General features: G+C 36.3%; 2 protein-coding genes across 2 annotated transcripts; both read right to left on the bottom strand.

The window, feature by feature from the left end:
- Positions 1-303: 303 nt before the first annotated feature.
- Positions 304-2,920, bottom strand: csdc2a (cold shock domain containing C2, RNA binding a). Its single transcript, XM_051914809.1, has 4 exons — positions 2,714-2,920; positions 1,951-2,160; positions 1,142-1,264; positions 304-1,033 (listed from the first exon to the last, which is right to left on the bottom strand). Exons 2-4 carry the CDS (start codon positions 2,124-2,126, stop codon positions 871-873), a joined length of 462 nt encoding a protein of 153 aa, XP_051770769.1. The 5' UTR covers positions 2,127-2,160; positions 2,714-2,920; the 3' UTR covers positions 304-870.
- A 729-nt stretch (positions 2,921-3,649) lies between these two features.
- aco2 (aconitase 2, mitochondrial) lies at positions 3,650-16,262 on the bottom strand. The gene is made up of 17 exons (XM_051914808.1): positions 16,153-16,262; positions 14,929-15,071; positions 14,498-14,756; positions 14,208-14,300; positions 13,397-13,555; positions 13,148-13,298; positions 11,759-11,863; positions 11,584-11,675; positions 11,375-11,480; positions 11,110-11,267; positions 10,910-10,983; positions 9,821-9,932; positions 9,436-9,714; positions 9,170-9,361; positions 8,937-9,069; positions 8,719-8,840; positions 3,650-4,960 (listed from the first exon to the last, which is right to left on the bottom strand). Exons 1-17 carry the CDS (start codon positions 16,243-16,245, stop codon positions 4,826-4,828), a joined length of 2,406 nt encoding a protein of 801 aa, XP_051770768.1. The 5' UTR covers positions 16,246-16,262; the 3' UTR covers positions 3,650-4,825.
- Positions 16,263-17,086: the final 824 nt, after the last annotated feature.

The following is a 17,086-nucleotide window of genomic DNA, read 5'->3' as shown; positions in this document are numbered from 1 at the left end:
AATTAGTGTTCTGAAGATGAGCGAAGGTCTCACGGGTTTGGAACGACATGAGGGTAAGTAATAAAATATATAATTTCATTTTTGGGTGAATTAACCCTTTGATTCCTGATTACACATTTACTTTTGCAATCTCCAAATTCTCAAAGATAAATGATATCTCTATAAGCATTTTATTTAGGCTACATAATCTGAGTGGAATTTAAAAATCTTTAGATTTCTAAAAATCTGTCCTGGAAAAACCTAAAGTAGAAGAATAATCTCAAAACGAAAACGTACAATATGTGAAAATAACACTGCATTGAATGATTGCGTTATTTCAATTTTATTAGAATTATAATAAAAAGCATTGTTCATGACAAAATTAAAATACTGTGATTTTTTTGTGATTTGTAGCTTTCGTACAGAAAACTAATACCACTCCTATCAATTACAATTAAAGAAATGAACATTTCCCTTGAAGTGCATTAATTTTAAATTAGTTTTACATAAATGACTTGAACATTCACAGCACAATGAACTTAAATGCCTCTGTACATAAAATGAAAATAAATACATAATTAAGTACATATAAATGACAAATATTCAAACAAGGGCAACACTGCTGCTTTTTGTGTCACAGTTATGTAATGTTCTGCCAATGCTATATCAAAGCTCAGCTGACTTACATCCCAAAACATTTTCCAAACAGACCTCTGACCAACTTCCTGTTGCTTATTTGCCAGGCTGGAGAAAACAACAGTTGCATAAGCCTAATTACTATTCCATCCCTATCCTACTTGCACACAACACCATTTTACCACCAGCATGAGAACCTTGAGTTAAATCCATTCCTTTATCTCTTTATTCTTCTGTTGGGCTTGAATGTGTGAGCTAGGAGCTGAAAACTTGCCCAGACCAGGTCTCGTGCTTCCTTCCGGAAGAAAGGTTGGTGATGACCACCTCAACAGCTTGGAACTTTATGTTCTTGGGAGGAACAGGACACACTTTGTAGGTCACCTCATCCCCCTCCATTGGCACATATTCACCCTCAATACTAGATAAAACAGTAAAAATTGTGGTAAAAAAACTTTAAAAATAGATGCTAAACTAAAAGTATTTTTATATTGTATGTTTCTAAAATTATATTTTTAAATTCACTTACTCTGAGATGTGAACAAATATGTCTTCTCCTCCATGGGAGGGGCAAATGAATCCGTGACCTTGTGACCTTGAGAAGTTCTTGCAAATGCCCTTGAAGACGGGTCCAGATTTGGCTCTCACCGATCTGACAAAACACCAGAGTAAAGAAGCTCTAGAATCAACTAACATGATTCCTTTTAGTAAATAAGAAAGCAAAACATCTCTTTATGTTTTGTTGAAATGAACACAACAAAATATGGTGCACCAATGTTATTTTTTTCAATACATCCATACATTCTCTATACAATTTTTCAATACAATAATAGTTATTTTTATATTTATATATTTCAGTGTTTGTGTCACAGTTTAGTTTGTTCCATTGTCCTGTATTGTCTTTGAGTTGAAGCCAAAGCAGTTGTTTATGTACTCCTGCGATTCCTGTTTTTTTTGGATTCTTTGATTTGTTTATTAATGAAGTTAAACAGCTAATATTAAGATCTATTAAATAATAATAATAATAATAATTTAAAAAATAATAATTAAGAAACATTTATAATTTTTCTGCACTTATTTGAAGTCTTAATGGTCACAAAATGTATTTTCGTCGTTTAATTTTATTTATTTATTTGCTTTGAGATCTTTAAATTGATTCAATTGTTATAAGTTTTTCACTCTCTTTGCACTCAGTACTGAAGAACAAAGTAGAAAAGTGTCAATATTGGTAAAAATATCTATCAACAACATTAAAATGAGACAAAATTACAAAATCATTCAAAATACCTTTACACAAAGTATATGAAATATTTTTACACTGTAAGCATAGGTACTCACGCTGAATAGGTACGTGTGCGTTTGGTTGGCAGTGGACTAAGAGGTTCCCCTGTCTGAGGCGGTTTCCTCTCCAAAACATTACTGCCTTCCCTCAGGAAAGGTAATGAAAGTGAGACAGGTGTACGTGGGCAGTGGAGCTTTCGATCAGATGTAGACGTGCTGTCTGAATCAGCCATTGGTGTCAAGTTCACTGCAGATGAGATCAGGCCTCTGTGATTTGAAAAAATGGGTTACATCAGTGAGAAAAATAAATAACATTTGTACTATAATATATATATATATATATATATATATATATATGTTTCTTTGAAATATCTGTCCTGTCTGATTTGATCTGCTTTTACTGTATGTGTTGTTTTGTATTCTCTGCACTCAATCTTAAATCTGGGTGAAGCAGCTGCATCAGGACCACATCAGATCTTATTACTTGGGGAGACTGTTTCCCACCATCAAACTGTTTCCTTTTCATTGTTTTCCAGTGCACCACTGGTTTCTGCCCTGCAGTCTAAGAAAGGCCAAGCATCTGTGTACCGCAGACTCCATATCAGCCTAATCGACAGTGACTGTGATTAAACTGCGAGTACGTGTGTTTTATTACCATACTATCAACCTGAGCTCAACAATGCAGGTTGTTGACAAACGTCGAGGTATTATCCTCAGCTGCTAGAGTACACACCATGCGACAACATGAGTAAAGGCGTATTCAATCAACGGTAATATATACGGACAGGAAAATACAATAGGATAATGATGAAATTCTTACCGTACTGTACGTTACAATCTGTCTGTTGATATCTCGAGCGCTGCGGAAACAAATACCTACATAGCTACACTAGAATCCACTATTAAATGCCTGAATGCGTGGTCCACATATTCGTCTCAATGGACCCCTGCGTAGCACACAATAAATGAGGTTACGGGTGGAGAGGGAGGGACACCCCATCGAAATTGAACGCGATGACGCGACGCGACGCGCGAAAACACTACACAGCAAGCGGCAGAATCCTGACGTCATCCTTCAGTCGTCAAATCAGACTTAATACAGGCGCGTCCTTGTTTTGACGCGTCGCGATGTAATGTGATGCTTTACATAGGGCGTTATTCATGTTTCTAATTCATAATATTTAAATTTATTATAATATTCATTCATAAGACTGAGGGATTAAGAAGAATTTAATAATCACATATAGCCAGGCTAATACAGTACAAAAATATATTCTATATACCAAAGAGGTTTTCAAACTGGGGTCCTCTGGTGGTGGCCCGCAAGGGAGTGCTAGTGGGTCCGTGGAAATGTTTAGAGAAAAACAGTATAAAAATAGAAAAAATAAATAAATAATAGAGTAAAAAAAGATATAATACTATAAGTAGAATAAAAATAGCTATTTAACAATGTAATAGTAGCTTAAATATTTTCCAAATACTATTTTACACATTTATAATATATATATATATATATATATATATATATATATATATATTACAGTATAAATTGAGTCTTTATAATATATTGCTGCCTTTTAAATGTAAGGCTGGGGGCCCATAGTGTGTGTGTGTGTGTGTGTGTGTGTGTGTGTATATGTATATATATATATAGAGAGAGAGAGAGAGAGAGAGAGAGTATACCAATTTAGTGTATACAATATAATGTTGCAAAAACAGGCATATAAGTCTAATACATACAATAACAAAGACCCAGTTATTTGAATTTTATTTTATTTTATAACCCACTGTGACTGATCAGCATTAATTTCCTCAAGAACAAGAAAAAAAAAAGAATAAAGGAAAATAATGGAGTTATTATCAAGAGGCTGTGTTTGTGAGGTGTTACAAGCAGCAGTAAAGTTCATCTGATGAGCACAAACATGTTGACTCAGACAAAGCTAGTAATTTACAACTTGGTATCTTAGTAGTTGTTATATTCTGCTGGTCAGAGTGATTGATGTCACTGCTTCGACATGGGTACAACTGAAAGAAACGAAAAACAACCCTACAAAAAAGGGCACTCAAATATACAGAAAAAGTGCTCAAGAGGTTGGAGATCTAATTACTGATCCATTATTCAATAACTGTCATCCAAAACACTTAAGATAATGCACATTCGAGATTCTTTGCAAATGTTCATAAATAAGCATTGTTTAAAACATTAATAGACTTGACCTGCTGTGCATTCAGTACAGACACATTTGAAAGGTTTTGGTGTTGTGTATGACAAGATCTGCCAAGGTTTGGAGAACAGGCATAGACAAGTCACTCTGACTCACAGTAAGAATAGCTACATGAACAATAACTGGTCAAGTTTCAAGCTCACATGAATAAGAAAGCCAATTATTATGAAAGGAGAAAAGCAGATGTTAGAATTGTGTGAAATAAGATATCATTCCATCAACAGAGCAGACAACAAGACAAAAAAAAAAAAAAAAAAATTCACAAGCAGCTCTCATTACAGCTCAGTGTAATATTACAAATAACAGAAATTAAAAATCAACAGTTGCCTGAACACATATTTGGATGATTTTATGAATTAAACTCTGGTGTCTCCCACTAACACTTATGTGCTTAGCATCTTTTGTAGGCTAACTTTCTTTTAAATTCTCCATTCTGCAATAAACACAGACCCAGCTAGAAATTTATAAGCATTACAGTTGCTAAACTTAACGTCTTTCATCTGCCCTGCAATGTATTATATATATATATCTTTGAGAAGTTTGTATATTAACATGACTTGTCTATGCAGCACAGTTTTGAAAATGTATTGTGTATACTTCAGTTCATAATTACATGAGCATTTAAACCTTTCATACACATACCAATCCTCCTGTTTGATGCATAACCCCTCCCCCTCCCATATATGTATATTTATGGCCAATCACACTCATTTCTGAAGCTCTTTCATTCTGTTGAGGGCGGAGCCTGCTTTGAACCATTCAATCTGGGTTTCATTGAAGGTGTGGTTCAACTCGATAGTTTCCGTGCTTCCGTCAATATGCTTGATGATGGCATTAAGTGGCTAAAAGAAAACAAATTACAAACAATAAATTACAAAAAAAAAAAAGAAAAGCAAATTTACAGAATTACAGATTTACAAAACAGGCTACATCCTGAGACTGGGGGTGGGCGATATGACCAAATTCTTATTTCACGATATGAGAACTTTTATTTCTTAATAACGAAATATATCACAATATTGATATTTTGTGTTATTTTACCTCATTTCTGTTATTAAAAATAAGAAAAAAGCAGCAAATTACAAATAATAGGACAAATACAATATAACAAAAATATGAATTAAAGTTTTTCAGGTACAACAGGTTTATTTAACATGTAGTTAGAATTAGTACAGAAATGTAATTAAAAATAAAATATTGCATAGTCTTTACTGTATGAATTAAATATAAATTTGTTCTTATTAAAGCTAAAAAAAGTTAGTCAAGAGCAGTAAGTTATTTTCTCTTTTGTTTGATTCACATTAATGACAGTAGGTTTTAAAAAAGATGGACGATGTGACGCCGCTTCCTTCCATTGTAATGAACTGAACGTAAAATGTACGATGATGGGCCGTTGACATGTTACGCAAAAACGTCAGTTTGGAGCCTGAGCATGCGCAGAAGGAGTCGTCAGTAGAGCCCAGAGGCGGAGTCGCGGTATCAAACTTCCGGCCAGACGTCTGCATCACCTAATTGTTTTATTATCTATTGTTTATTATATTTTTCTTTTTTCCTTCCTTTTTTCATTTGGCTTAAACAATGGCTTAATTACATCTGGCAAAGAGGAGTTTACATTTATTTGAATGTTTATTAATGTACATTGTTCGTTTTTCAAATAAAATACTAGTGATAACTCGGTCAAAACAACATATCGTAATTGATATATTTTAAATACATAAATTATACATGATTATACATAATTTAAAATTCTACCTGTAAAATAACATTGTTTCTAGAGCAATCATATTTTTGAAACCGCAAATTCAATAGATAAACTCAATAATATGCCACTAGAAACAACTAAAATGTCAGAAACGGTCCTGCCATTTTAAATCAAGTTGAACTTACGTCACAGGAGATCGACTGCTGTAGACAGTGCTCTATAATTAATTAGAGTAGGCTATCATTTGTTTTGTCCTGCTAATTATTATTTTATACCTATAAAAATAATTACTAACTGCCAGATAACGATCACCTGCTTTTTCCCATCATGGCTAACGTTAGGCGTGTTATCTTAGCTAATAACATTTATTAATTAGCTTATAAAGCCTACATTTAACGTTACGAAAAAAGCTCAGTGAGCCGTCAGATCCTGTAGGTCGGTTAGTACAGTTTACTGCTAAACAACTCATTTTGTCGGTGCGAAAATTAATAGTTAGTTATATATCTTCAATCTCCCCTCGAAGCTCCGACAGTCCTCATAACGTCAATCATAATGACACGCCCCATTTCTATAGCATCAAATTGCTAGCTAAAATCTAACTTATCACAAAAACGAACAATTGAACATATATCAGCGTGATAACAACTACCTTAAATGACCAAAACCATCTTTCAGAAAATTTGATTGGAAGTGTCATTTATTTTTTTTATTTTGACTCAAGTGCCATTCATTTTACATGGAGAGGGCGGGGTTTATGACCTGTACTGCATCCAGCCACCAGGGGGCGATCATAGAGCCCGCAGCTTCACTTTTAAGGTCCTATGAGGCACACCCGACTGATACACATACAGTTTATACCCAACTGTTTACTTTCACTTGAGACATAACCAGCTGTTTACATGAATACTCCACATGATGGGCATTTTGACATAATTGCGTGTATTCAACCATTCAAGCTGGGGGCTCCAGACTAACACTTGAGAGCAGTGGCGCTGGTGCCACTAAGTTCTAGAGAAGGTGGCGCTGTTTCAGTTTTTATAATCACTGACCGACAGCTTCAGTGATTATAAAAAGGAGCGCTCTTCACTTGCTTTGTGTGTAATTCAGTCACAATTTGAAGACGTTTTGTTTTTGATGAGACTTTGTGACTCTTCCTACTTTTCCATTTATTAAGGAATCAAGAAGTGCTTCTCTGCCACCATCTAGTGGTAATTTCATGTCTTTTTTAAAGTTTTGTTTGCCTAGAAGTGTTAGTTTTCCTTCATCTTTAAACTTTTACTTTTACAAATCATCACATTAAAAATAACATTAAAATTGGATAATATTTAGAGCTTTTAAGTGCTGGAAAATGTGTGAAGCACATTAAAAAGTCCTTGAAAAATGCTTGAATTTCACTCTCAAAAGTTTGCATGAACACTGAAATTAATAATGTAAAAGCATTTGAGTATTTCTGCCACAATACCATAGTTTCAGTAAGCGTTACCACATTAAATCCATGGTGATTTGTGGACTGGAGAGCCTTAAAGGGTTAGTTCACCCAAAAATGAAAATTCTGTCATTTATTACTCACCCTCATGTCGTTCCAAACCTCTAAGACCTTTGTTCATCTCCGGAACACAAATTAAGATATTTTTGATGAAATCCGAGGGTATCTGATCCTCACATACGCAGCAACGTCATTGCACTTTTGGTGTCCAGAAAGGTAGTAAAAACATGGTTAAAATAAACAACTGCAGTGGTTCAACCTTAATGTTATGAAGCGACGAGAATACTTTTTGTGCGCAAAAACAAAACAAAATAATTACTTTATTCAACAATTTGAACCATTGTCATACGTAGTGAACTCGGTGCAGCGCTTCCTTATTTACATCCGAATGCTCACTCATTATTGGCCGGATCATGTGTCAGCATCACATGCATGCGTCGTGCTGCTCATGTGTTCAGCTTCGGCCAATACTGAGTTGGCATTCAGACGTAAACAAGGAAGCCTGCACTGAACAAAGGTCTTACGGGTGTGGAATGACATGAGAGTGAGTAATTAATGACAGAAATTTCATTTAATGGGTGAACTAACCCTTTAACTTGTTCGTGGCACACCGTTTCTCCTGGTTTCCACGTCAGCGCTATTTGATCTGATATCTGTGGTCTAAAGCAGAGAATTCTGTAAATTTGAATGCTTCCCACTAGATCTCGCAGCGATGTTATTAATTTTGCTGCGAATTCAAAAGCTTTCTTACTGGATCTCCCAGCGGTGTGTAGTAAGCAGTGTCACGTGAACGAGATCGGCTCACGCTGTGCTGTATATTATTGCTCAGTGCTGATAAATGGCTGCACAGCTCAAACGAGTAGTGCTGTTTCGTTTCACTATCGTATAGTTTGCCCTTTCTCATATGAAACAGAAATGGCAGCTCTTATCAGTTGTGCAATGTGGTGGTGGCACCAGTGCAACCTCTAACAAAATTTAGTCGCACTGGCAGAAAAAAAAGGTTGCAAAATGCGACCATTTAGTCGCAGTCTGGAGCCCTGTGCATGTCAGTCAGCGTGTGCGAGTTCTTTTTCATTGCTTGTTTTGCTTAACGCTCTTAACATCGAGCATGTCCCAAATTCACGATGGCCCTCTGAGAGAGGCAGCTTTCTGTGCACGCATTTTGGCAGTGTGCCAGTCAGCTCGAGCACCGCACCGAGATCCTTTTCAGGATATATTGCGCTTATAACTCTTTTAACATCAAGCACGTCCTGTTCTTTATATTCTCATTCATGTATTTCATTACTCTGAAGTGTCAATAGTGCTATAAATTTACATACCGCGATATAGCAAAGTCATACTGCCCAGCCCTACCTGAGACTACCAGGAAAGATGTATATAAACTAGGAACTGTTTAACAGAATAGATCTTACCTTTCCAGGGGCAAAGCTCTTAAGCCCTACAATGGAGATTTTATCATCTGGGCGGATTTTGTCATAATCAGCAGGATTGGAGAAGGTGAGGGGCAGCAGACCCTGTTTCTTTAAGTTAGTTTCTGTTGACAGTAATGACAGATTAATTAAAATCAATTGCTAAATGAGAAGCTTGGCTTTAAACATCAAAAAAGGTGTTTGCATTCAAATTCATTTACCATGGATTCTAGCAAAGCTCTTCACAATGATGGCCCTCCCTCCTAGATGTCTGGGCTCCAGAGCCGCATGCTCTCTGCTGGAACCCTCACCGTAGTTTTCATCGCCTACAACTACCCATGAAACATTGTGCTTCTGCAAGAGGGAAATTACAGAACATCCAGAAATCCTTATGAATACAAATGCAAAGGCAGAAAGCATAATGACAAAAATAAAATAAAAAAGAAGCTCTTACTTTGTAATAGCGGGCAACATCAGGGACGCCACCAAACTCTCCAGTCAGAAGGTTGCGAATTTTATTGACAGCATCATTCTCAATATTAACGGCACCAATGAGAAGGTTATTGGAAATGTTATCGAGGTGGCCACGGAACTTCAGCCAGGGTCCAGCAGCACTGATGTGGTCGGTGGTGCACTTTCCTTTTACCTGAAAAAAGGAGTTACATTGTTCAGAGTGATATTGAAATCCAGATTTTCAAACATCCATGACTAAAACTTTACCTTGATGAGCACTTGGAGGTCCTCAAGGTCTTTTCCACTCCATTTGTCGAAGGGCTCGAGCAGCTGCAGACGGTTGCTCTGAGGGTTAACATCTACTTTCAGACCAGACCCATCAGGTGGTGGGTGCTGGTAGGTGTCCTGACCTGGATCGAAATCAAGAGTAGGAAGCTCATCTCCTGTGGGCGGCACCAGTTTAAACTTCTCTCCATTGGGGGCTGTGAGAAAGTCAGTCTCAGGGTTGAAATTCAGTGTGCCTGCAATGGCAAGGGCTGTGACAATCTGCAAGACAACAAATGACATGAAAAAGGGAAAGAATAAATAAATTGGCAAGACTGAATACAAATGGTTTTGGGAAAAGAAAAAAAACAGGTCAACTGCAAAATACCTCTGGTGAGGTGACAAAAGCATGAGTGGCAGGGTTAGCATCATTTCTGGCTGTGAAGTTTCTGTTGAATGATGTAACAATGGTGTTCTTTTCTCCCTTCTTAACGTCACGTCTGCAAGAAAGATTTTATTGGTTTATGACATGGCTTTATTACATAGCTTTATTACACAGTTCTTTGAATTACTTGGTTCTGATTGGTCAATCGTGGAATTAAGGTCAAATATTTTTGTATAATGATGCTAAATTATGACCATTGTGCCAGGCACCTGATTTTGCTAGTTTTATATCTCTCATATGACTCAGAGCTCTCTCTCTTCTCACATAATACAATGAATCAACTGAAATCAATTTCATACCCATTATTTTAGCAAGTAACCCTGTATTAACTGGTAAAATGTACAGTCATTGACCATTTTTGCTAAATAAACAGATAAAAGACTCACCCCTATCATGCTTTATTTTGTGATAATAGCTGGCTAGCTGTACATGTTTCCGTACATATTACTTTTGTTTGTCATTTTATATTCACACCAAAACTTTGGGTCAGTAGGATTATAAGCTGGGGGTTTTTTTTACTTTCATTCAGCAAGAATGCTTTAAAATTGATCAAAAGTTACAGTAAAACATTTATAATGTCAAAAAGGGATGGTTCAAAAGACTATTTTTAATGTTTTCAACATTAATAATGGGAAATGTTCATTAAGCAACAAATCAGCATATTAGAATGATCATGGGACACTTAAGACTGGAGTAATGGGTGCTGGAAAAAAAAAAAAAATAAAAAAAAAAAATAAAAATCAGCTTTGCCACCACAGGAATAAGTTACATTTTAAAATGTATTAAAATCGAAATCAGGGTAATTGACAACCAGTCATTAATTATTAGAAAATAATGCAAACCCGAGTTTGTAATGTGGCCATGATTTGAAGATTTGTTCATCAACCAATCAGAATCAAGCATTCAACAACCCTGTAGTATAAATTGTAATAATATTTCACAATATTATATACCCCAAACTTTTGAACGGTAGTGAACAAAAGAAAATCTGCAATGTTGAATTAAAACCAGTGTTGAAGACAAATACTTTACCTGTCCCACTGACCAATGCAGGGTCCACAGGCATTAGCCAGGACAACTCCACCAACATCCCTCAACACTTTAGCCTGCAGGTAAAGACACACATTCAATTGTTAGGCTAAATGCAGAACAATTAAGTATTTTGGACATACACACAACCAATAAAGCCATTTCAAATAACAAAATCCCAGAGCTCTCCAACACAGACTCACATAGCCATCTCGCTCAATCGTGGCACGAATCTGCTCGGACCCAGGGGTGACTGTGAACTGGGCTTTGCATTTGAGTCCTTTGTCGAGTGCTTGTTTGGCCAAGGAGGCAGCTCTGCCCATGTCCTCATAACTGGAGTTGGTGCAGCTTCCAATCAGACCTGTAATGTTCAGGCACAGACAGCGTGTTCATGACAGGGAGCCACTTTAGTGAATAATAAAAGTCTATTAAAGGCCATTAAAATGGGGTGGACTCTAAATCACTGACCAACTTTAACCTCCAGTGGCCAGCCATTCTTCTCAGCGACAGACCCGATGTCTGAAACAGGGTGGGCCAGGTCAGGAGTAAATGGGCCATTGATGTGAGGCTTCAGCTGTAAGGGAGTATTATAAAACATGTTGGAGTGCATTAATTATTAATGCTTTACTGTAACTAAGATACATTCAACTTACTTACCTTAACTGACCTGCTCTTACCTCACTTAGATTAAGTTCGATCAGTTGGTCGTACTGACAACCAGAGTCAGGTACCAGCAGATCTTGGTTCTCATCTGCTAGAGCAGCGATTTCTGTGAGGGAAAAGTGAAATGAGAGGCCGAACTTTTGAGGAAGCAGTTAAATTATCCATTAATGAAAGATTACCGCTGCTCACCTCCACGACCAGTCTTCTCCAAGTAAGTCCTCATACGGTGGTTGTAAGGAAACACAGAGGTGGTGGCTCCAATTTCAGCACCCATATTACAGATGGTGGCCATTCCTGATTAGAAATCCCAAAAGCATATTCAGTTTACGACTGCACGAAAAGTGTACTTCCTTATGCCACCTACACTGTACACGATTTTAGCCCTGATTTTGAGCTCGCCGACAGTTAATAGAGATCGCCGACAAAAACCCAAAATCTGAGGCAATTAAATATCTAGACCTAATCTAGATCTAAGTAAATATCTAGACCTGTCTGTAATTAAAGTTCTGTAGTGTGAAATGTTTTTTGACAGAGACTGACATGGAGAAGACAGTGTGATAAGACAGAAACTAGAAACATTCATATTAGACCTGGTGCATTTGTTTTTCACAGATTTACAAGTGGTTTTATTCCCATCCGTATTCTACGGAGCCCCTAAAGGGACATAATGAAAGCAAACACAAAAGTTTTGCAAGTAAACGCAAAACCATCTCATATTTTTTCCATCACCATGTAGCTTTAGGGGCTCTGTAGTATTCAACATGCCCGTTTTTCTTCACCTAAACTATAAAAATTACGAAGCAAATTACATACTAAATTACAAGTCAGCTAATTGCCATCCTCTAACTGCCATACTCTGAAAAACCTAATTCCATCTGGACAATAATGTCTTAAAACTTCTCATTCATTATGACCTTCGTTGAACACCATAACTAAAGCTAAATTTATCGTGGCACACCCTAGTGCACTATAATTATGTATTTAGATCCTTCCATTTTGGATACAGACTTTCAGCTCAAAGTAACAGTTGAAACAAATTAAGGAAGGAAAGTTAAATCCCAAAACTGCTCAAAATGGTCACTGTAATAGAAGCTACAGGTATGATCCCTAACTTAACTACCATATAACTAACTATCTTATAATTAACAAATTAAGTTGTTGATGCTGATACGAATGATGAAATGACACAATGATATATATAATGGAGCAGTCGTGGCCTAATGGTTAGAGAGTCAGACCGGTAACCCGAAAGTTGCGGGTTTGATTCTCAATACCGGCAGGAAATGAATGAGATGCCCTTGAGCAAGGCACCTAATCCCCAATCACTCCCCGGGCGCCACAGCAAATGGTTGCCCACTGCTCCGGGTGTGTGTGTCCACGATTTGCAGTGTGTGTGTTCACTACTCACTACTCCTAATGTGTGTGCACTAACTTGGATGGGTTAAATGCAGAGGACAAATTCAGAGTATGGGTTACCACTTTAATTTCCCTTGAAATGATGTCCAATATTAATAATTGTATCTCAAACATTCTTTAGAAAATTAATCCAGTCCAAATATTGCTTAAGCAAGTTTTCACCTGTGCAGGAGATAGAGTCTACACCAGGGCCGTGGTACTCCACAATGGCACCAGTGCCACCCTTCACAGTCAAAATTCCAGCAACTTTAAGGATGACATCTTTTGGTGAGGTCCAGCCAGATAATGTGCCTGTTAGTTTCACACCGATGACCTGGAAAAACAGATATAACCTGTAAATAAACACTTCCAGTTGCCCAATTTTAGACAGCAAGTGTTCAGTAAAATGGAAACAGGGCAATAGCAGCTTACGTTTGGGCACTTCAGCTCCCAGGGGATGCCTGCCATGACATCAACAGCATCAGCTCCACCAACTCCAATGCAGATGCAGCCCAGACCACCACCGTTAGGGGTGTGAGAGTCTGTACCAATCAACATGACTCCAGGGTACGCATAGTTCTCCAAGATAATCTTTATAAAAAAAATAAATAAAAAAAGGTTGATTCATATGGTTTGCTTGCAACAAAACTGCAGGCCTGTGATCAGCTAAGAACAAAAAAGAAGGAATATGACTTGTAAAAATTAAATCAATAAAACAATATTACTATTGCAATAACATTTTTGTGCTATCAAATAAAAAATGGATAATATTTTACAGAACTTCAGTAAAATTACAATATCCTAAATTCTTAATGTCTTTGCTTTTCAAGCAAATTAGTTTAAATTTATTGGTAATAAACACCTCATAATAAATTTGATAAGATGATTGACATGTTTTCCTCAGATTTACACAATTCACATGGGCCATACTTCAGGTCGGAAAATACAGAATGCATAAATATGGAAAAAATCACATCCATTACTCTGACTTTATGAACATGAAGTATTATGAAAAAAAATACGTATACATCTTATGTGCAACTTATATGTTAATTGTAATTTATTTTATTACAATATAAAATATAATATAACATAATGTAATATATTATAATGTAATATAATATAATATAATGTTATATTATATTACATTACATTACATTATATTATATTATAAAAATCATGGACCAACCACCTGAAAAAAAGCCATACTGGTTAACAACTAGTCAAAAGTTTTCTCCAGTACCTGATGGATTATCCCAGAGCCAGGTTTCCAAAAGCCAACACCATATTTAGCTCCAGCGCTAGCAAGGAAACTGTAAACCTCTTGATTCACTTCCTGGTTGGCAGCAGGGAAAAGGATTGAAACAATGCAATAATGAAATAAAGGAATAAAATCAGTGAACAATAAAAGTGACTTTTGTTCATACAGTACAAACATCATCTTTAAGCTAATTTTTTACCTTAATCAGGCATATCCAGAACAATCATATGCATGGTACTCTTTCAACAACATTCCTATATGGCATCATTCACCTTTGCCCTCTGTAGATCTTGGGCTCCTCCGGTCTGGGCCTCAATAAGATGGTCACAGTGGATGGTGGATGGCACTGCCACTCTTGGGAGTCCACTGCTGATGAACTGCAGCATGGCCATCTGTGCTGTTGCATCTTGCATAGCAACTCGATCGGGTCGCAGGCGCAAGTATGTGCGCCCTCGAGCGATTTCCTGTCCAGCCGGGTCATCCAGATGGCCATAGACAATCTTCTCTGACAGGGTGAGTGGCCGATTGAGTCTGGAACAATTTCACATGTAAAGCACTTGGAAAAAGTTAGGACAATATTTTTTTTAAACTAACCAAAAATTCTTCTGTAAAAGTAAAAAAATAGCCACAGAGACACCCTATTAAAGATAAAAAGGGCAGAAGCAAATAAAATTGAGTGCAAAACACCGTAATGCTATCTGACCTTTTGCGCACAATGTCAATATTTGAGCGAAGCTTGTCATAGTTGACGTAAGAGCTTGGCTCAAAGCGGCTCATGGACACCTGGGCCTTGGCGTTGAGAGCTGCCGCCACATGAAAGCGCCGGGCACCCTGACCCAGAGCGAGCTGGAATAAACAAACAGAGAATCAGTACACAAAGAGCTGGAACACAAACTCAGAAATTACATAGTAAACAACTAGTTTATAAACAAGGTTCCAACGTCTTTGACCCATTATATTTCCATGACTTCCAGATAATTCTCTTCTAAAAAGAACATTTTAGTGGATTAAATACTTTTGAGAACATTGTAATTAATATTAATAATAATCTATATTTTCTAGAGAAAAGTCTGAGACTTCTTGGGATTTTGTGTACTAAAAAAAAAAACATACATTTGACATACAAAACAAATAAATATATCTTACATCTAATCAAATAAATAGTCAATATATCTACTCAATCTTGACCACAACATATTGTCATACCTGTGATGCCAATGATAAAACCATGACAGCATCAAGGTTATCTCTGAGGTATATTTTTTCAGCCTCATGTGGACACGAACATGTTACCAGATTGTTCGGACTGCCTACATATATGTTTTCAGGCTCATATTATTAATGTCAACATTAGTATAGATTACCAGAGTATTTTATTTTTGAAATCACAGCTGCTCACTTCGCTCAATGTGATCAAACCTCAGGTGTTCGGCTATGCCAATTTAAAAATGCATATAATAATGCTAGATAGATAAAATGTAATATTTGGATTCGAGGATATCGCGTTGTTATGTAAAGTAGCGGTTAATCTACACTGACAGCGCCGTTATCCTCACTGTGCTGTTTTAACCTTGTGTTCACCTTGCGACTAAAACCAAACAGCCAGACATTAAAAACACACAATGGTCGAATCAATAAAATAGCTGTGAGTGTTTCTGGTTTCGTGCTTCGGCTGTCTTGTATGAAAAAGCTGGAAATAAAGAATATACGCCATCAGCGCGGTGCAGCAGCGCAAACGCGTCTGCTATGACATCCTTGGCCACAATGACCTGTAAGCACTTCATGAGCAGATTTCAGCACGAAAAGATTCAGATTACTCATTGCGTGCAACTCAAACTATCAAGCACAGCTCTAGATGGCATTTATAAATGCATTAACGAATCTAAACCATGCGTGTTGACAATATAAAATATAGATTTTCATGTACCTGAAGCCGGGCGACGGTTAAGCAGTAGGTTGCCATTTTGTTCACTGACAAAGATGTGACGCTAGAATATGACGTGCGGGTATATGAACTCATTGTCTTGGAAGGATGTTGAAATATTTGGATGTAATTGTGTCTTGTTTTAAAAGACCAACAATTTAAGATCCACATATTTTTTCTTATTAATTATTAACATAAAAAACGTGTCAACAAACATGGAGAATGAAAATAATTGCACATTTTAGTAATATCTTATCCAGGTGTTCATCTCTTGCTTTTAGGACCTTGTCCAAAATTAAACAAACATTTCTAATAATATTTCCTAAACCCGTGATCTATCTACAAACATTACAATATTCAAACATATATTTAAAAAGATTAAAATATATAAAGCCAAACACAGATTCATAATTTTTTAGGTAACACTTACAGTAAGGTTTCACTTTTTAACATTAGTTAACATGAACAAAAAAAAAATGCGTTTTTATTAATTTCAACATTTGGTAATCATTTTTTAAAATAAATTGTTGCATCTGATAATATCATATTATTTAATGGACCATGAACTAACAATGAAAGTTGTATTTTTTATTAACTAACGTTAATAAAGATTAATAAATAATATAACAAACGTAGGCCCATTGTTCGTTGTTAGATAATGCTAATTTTAACTAATGGGACCTTATTGTAAAGTGTTACCATATTTTACAATAGAAGTAGGCCTATTGTTCCTATTCTTGACTGTATTAAAAAGACAAGCAAGTGAAAAATATTAAACGTATGTTGAAAATGTTAATTACAAAATTAACATTACACCTAGAATATTTTTCAGAGACAAAAAAATTTGGACTCTGTCCAGAGATTTTATACAATTTGATAATCATAGAACAAATGACATTAGTAATTTTACAAAAAGAACATTCTTTTCCAGCATCTG

The sequence above is a fragment of the Ctenopharyngodon idella genome, chromosome 12, assembly GCF_019924925.1.
Source record: "Ctenopharyngodon idella isolate HZGC_01 chromosome 12, HZGC01, whole genome shotgun sequence".
Lineage (NCBI taxonomy): Eukaryota > Metazoa > Chordata > Actinopteri > Cypriniformes > Xenocyprididae > Ctenopharyngodon > Ctenopharyngodon idella.
Note: the sequence above shows the minus strand (reverse complement) of the source record. Positions and strands in the feature narration are given on the sequence as shown.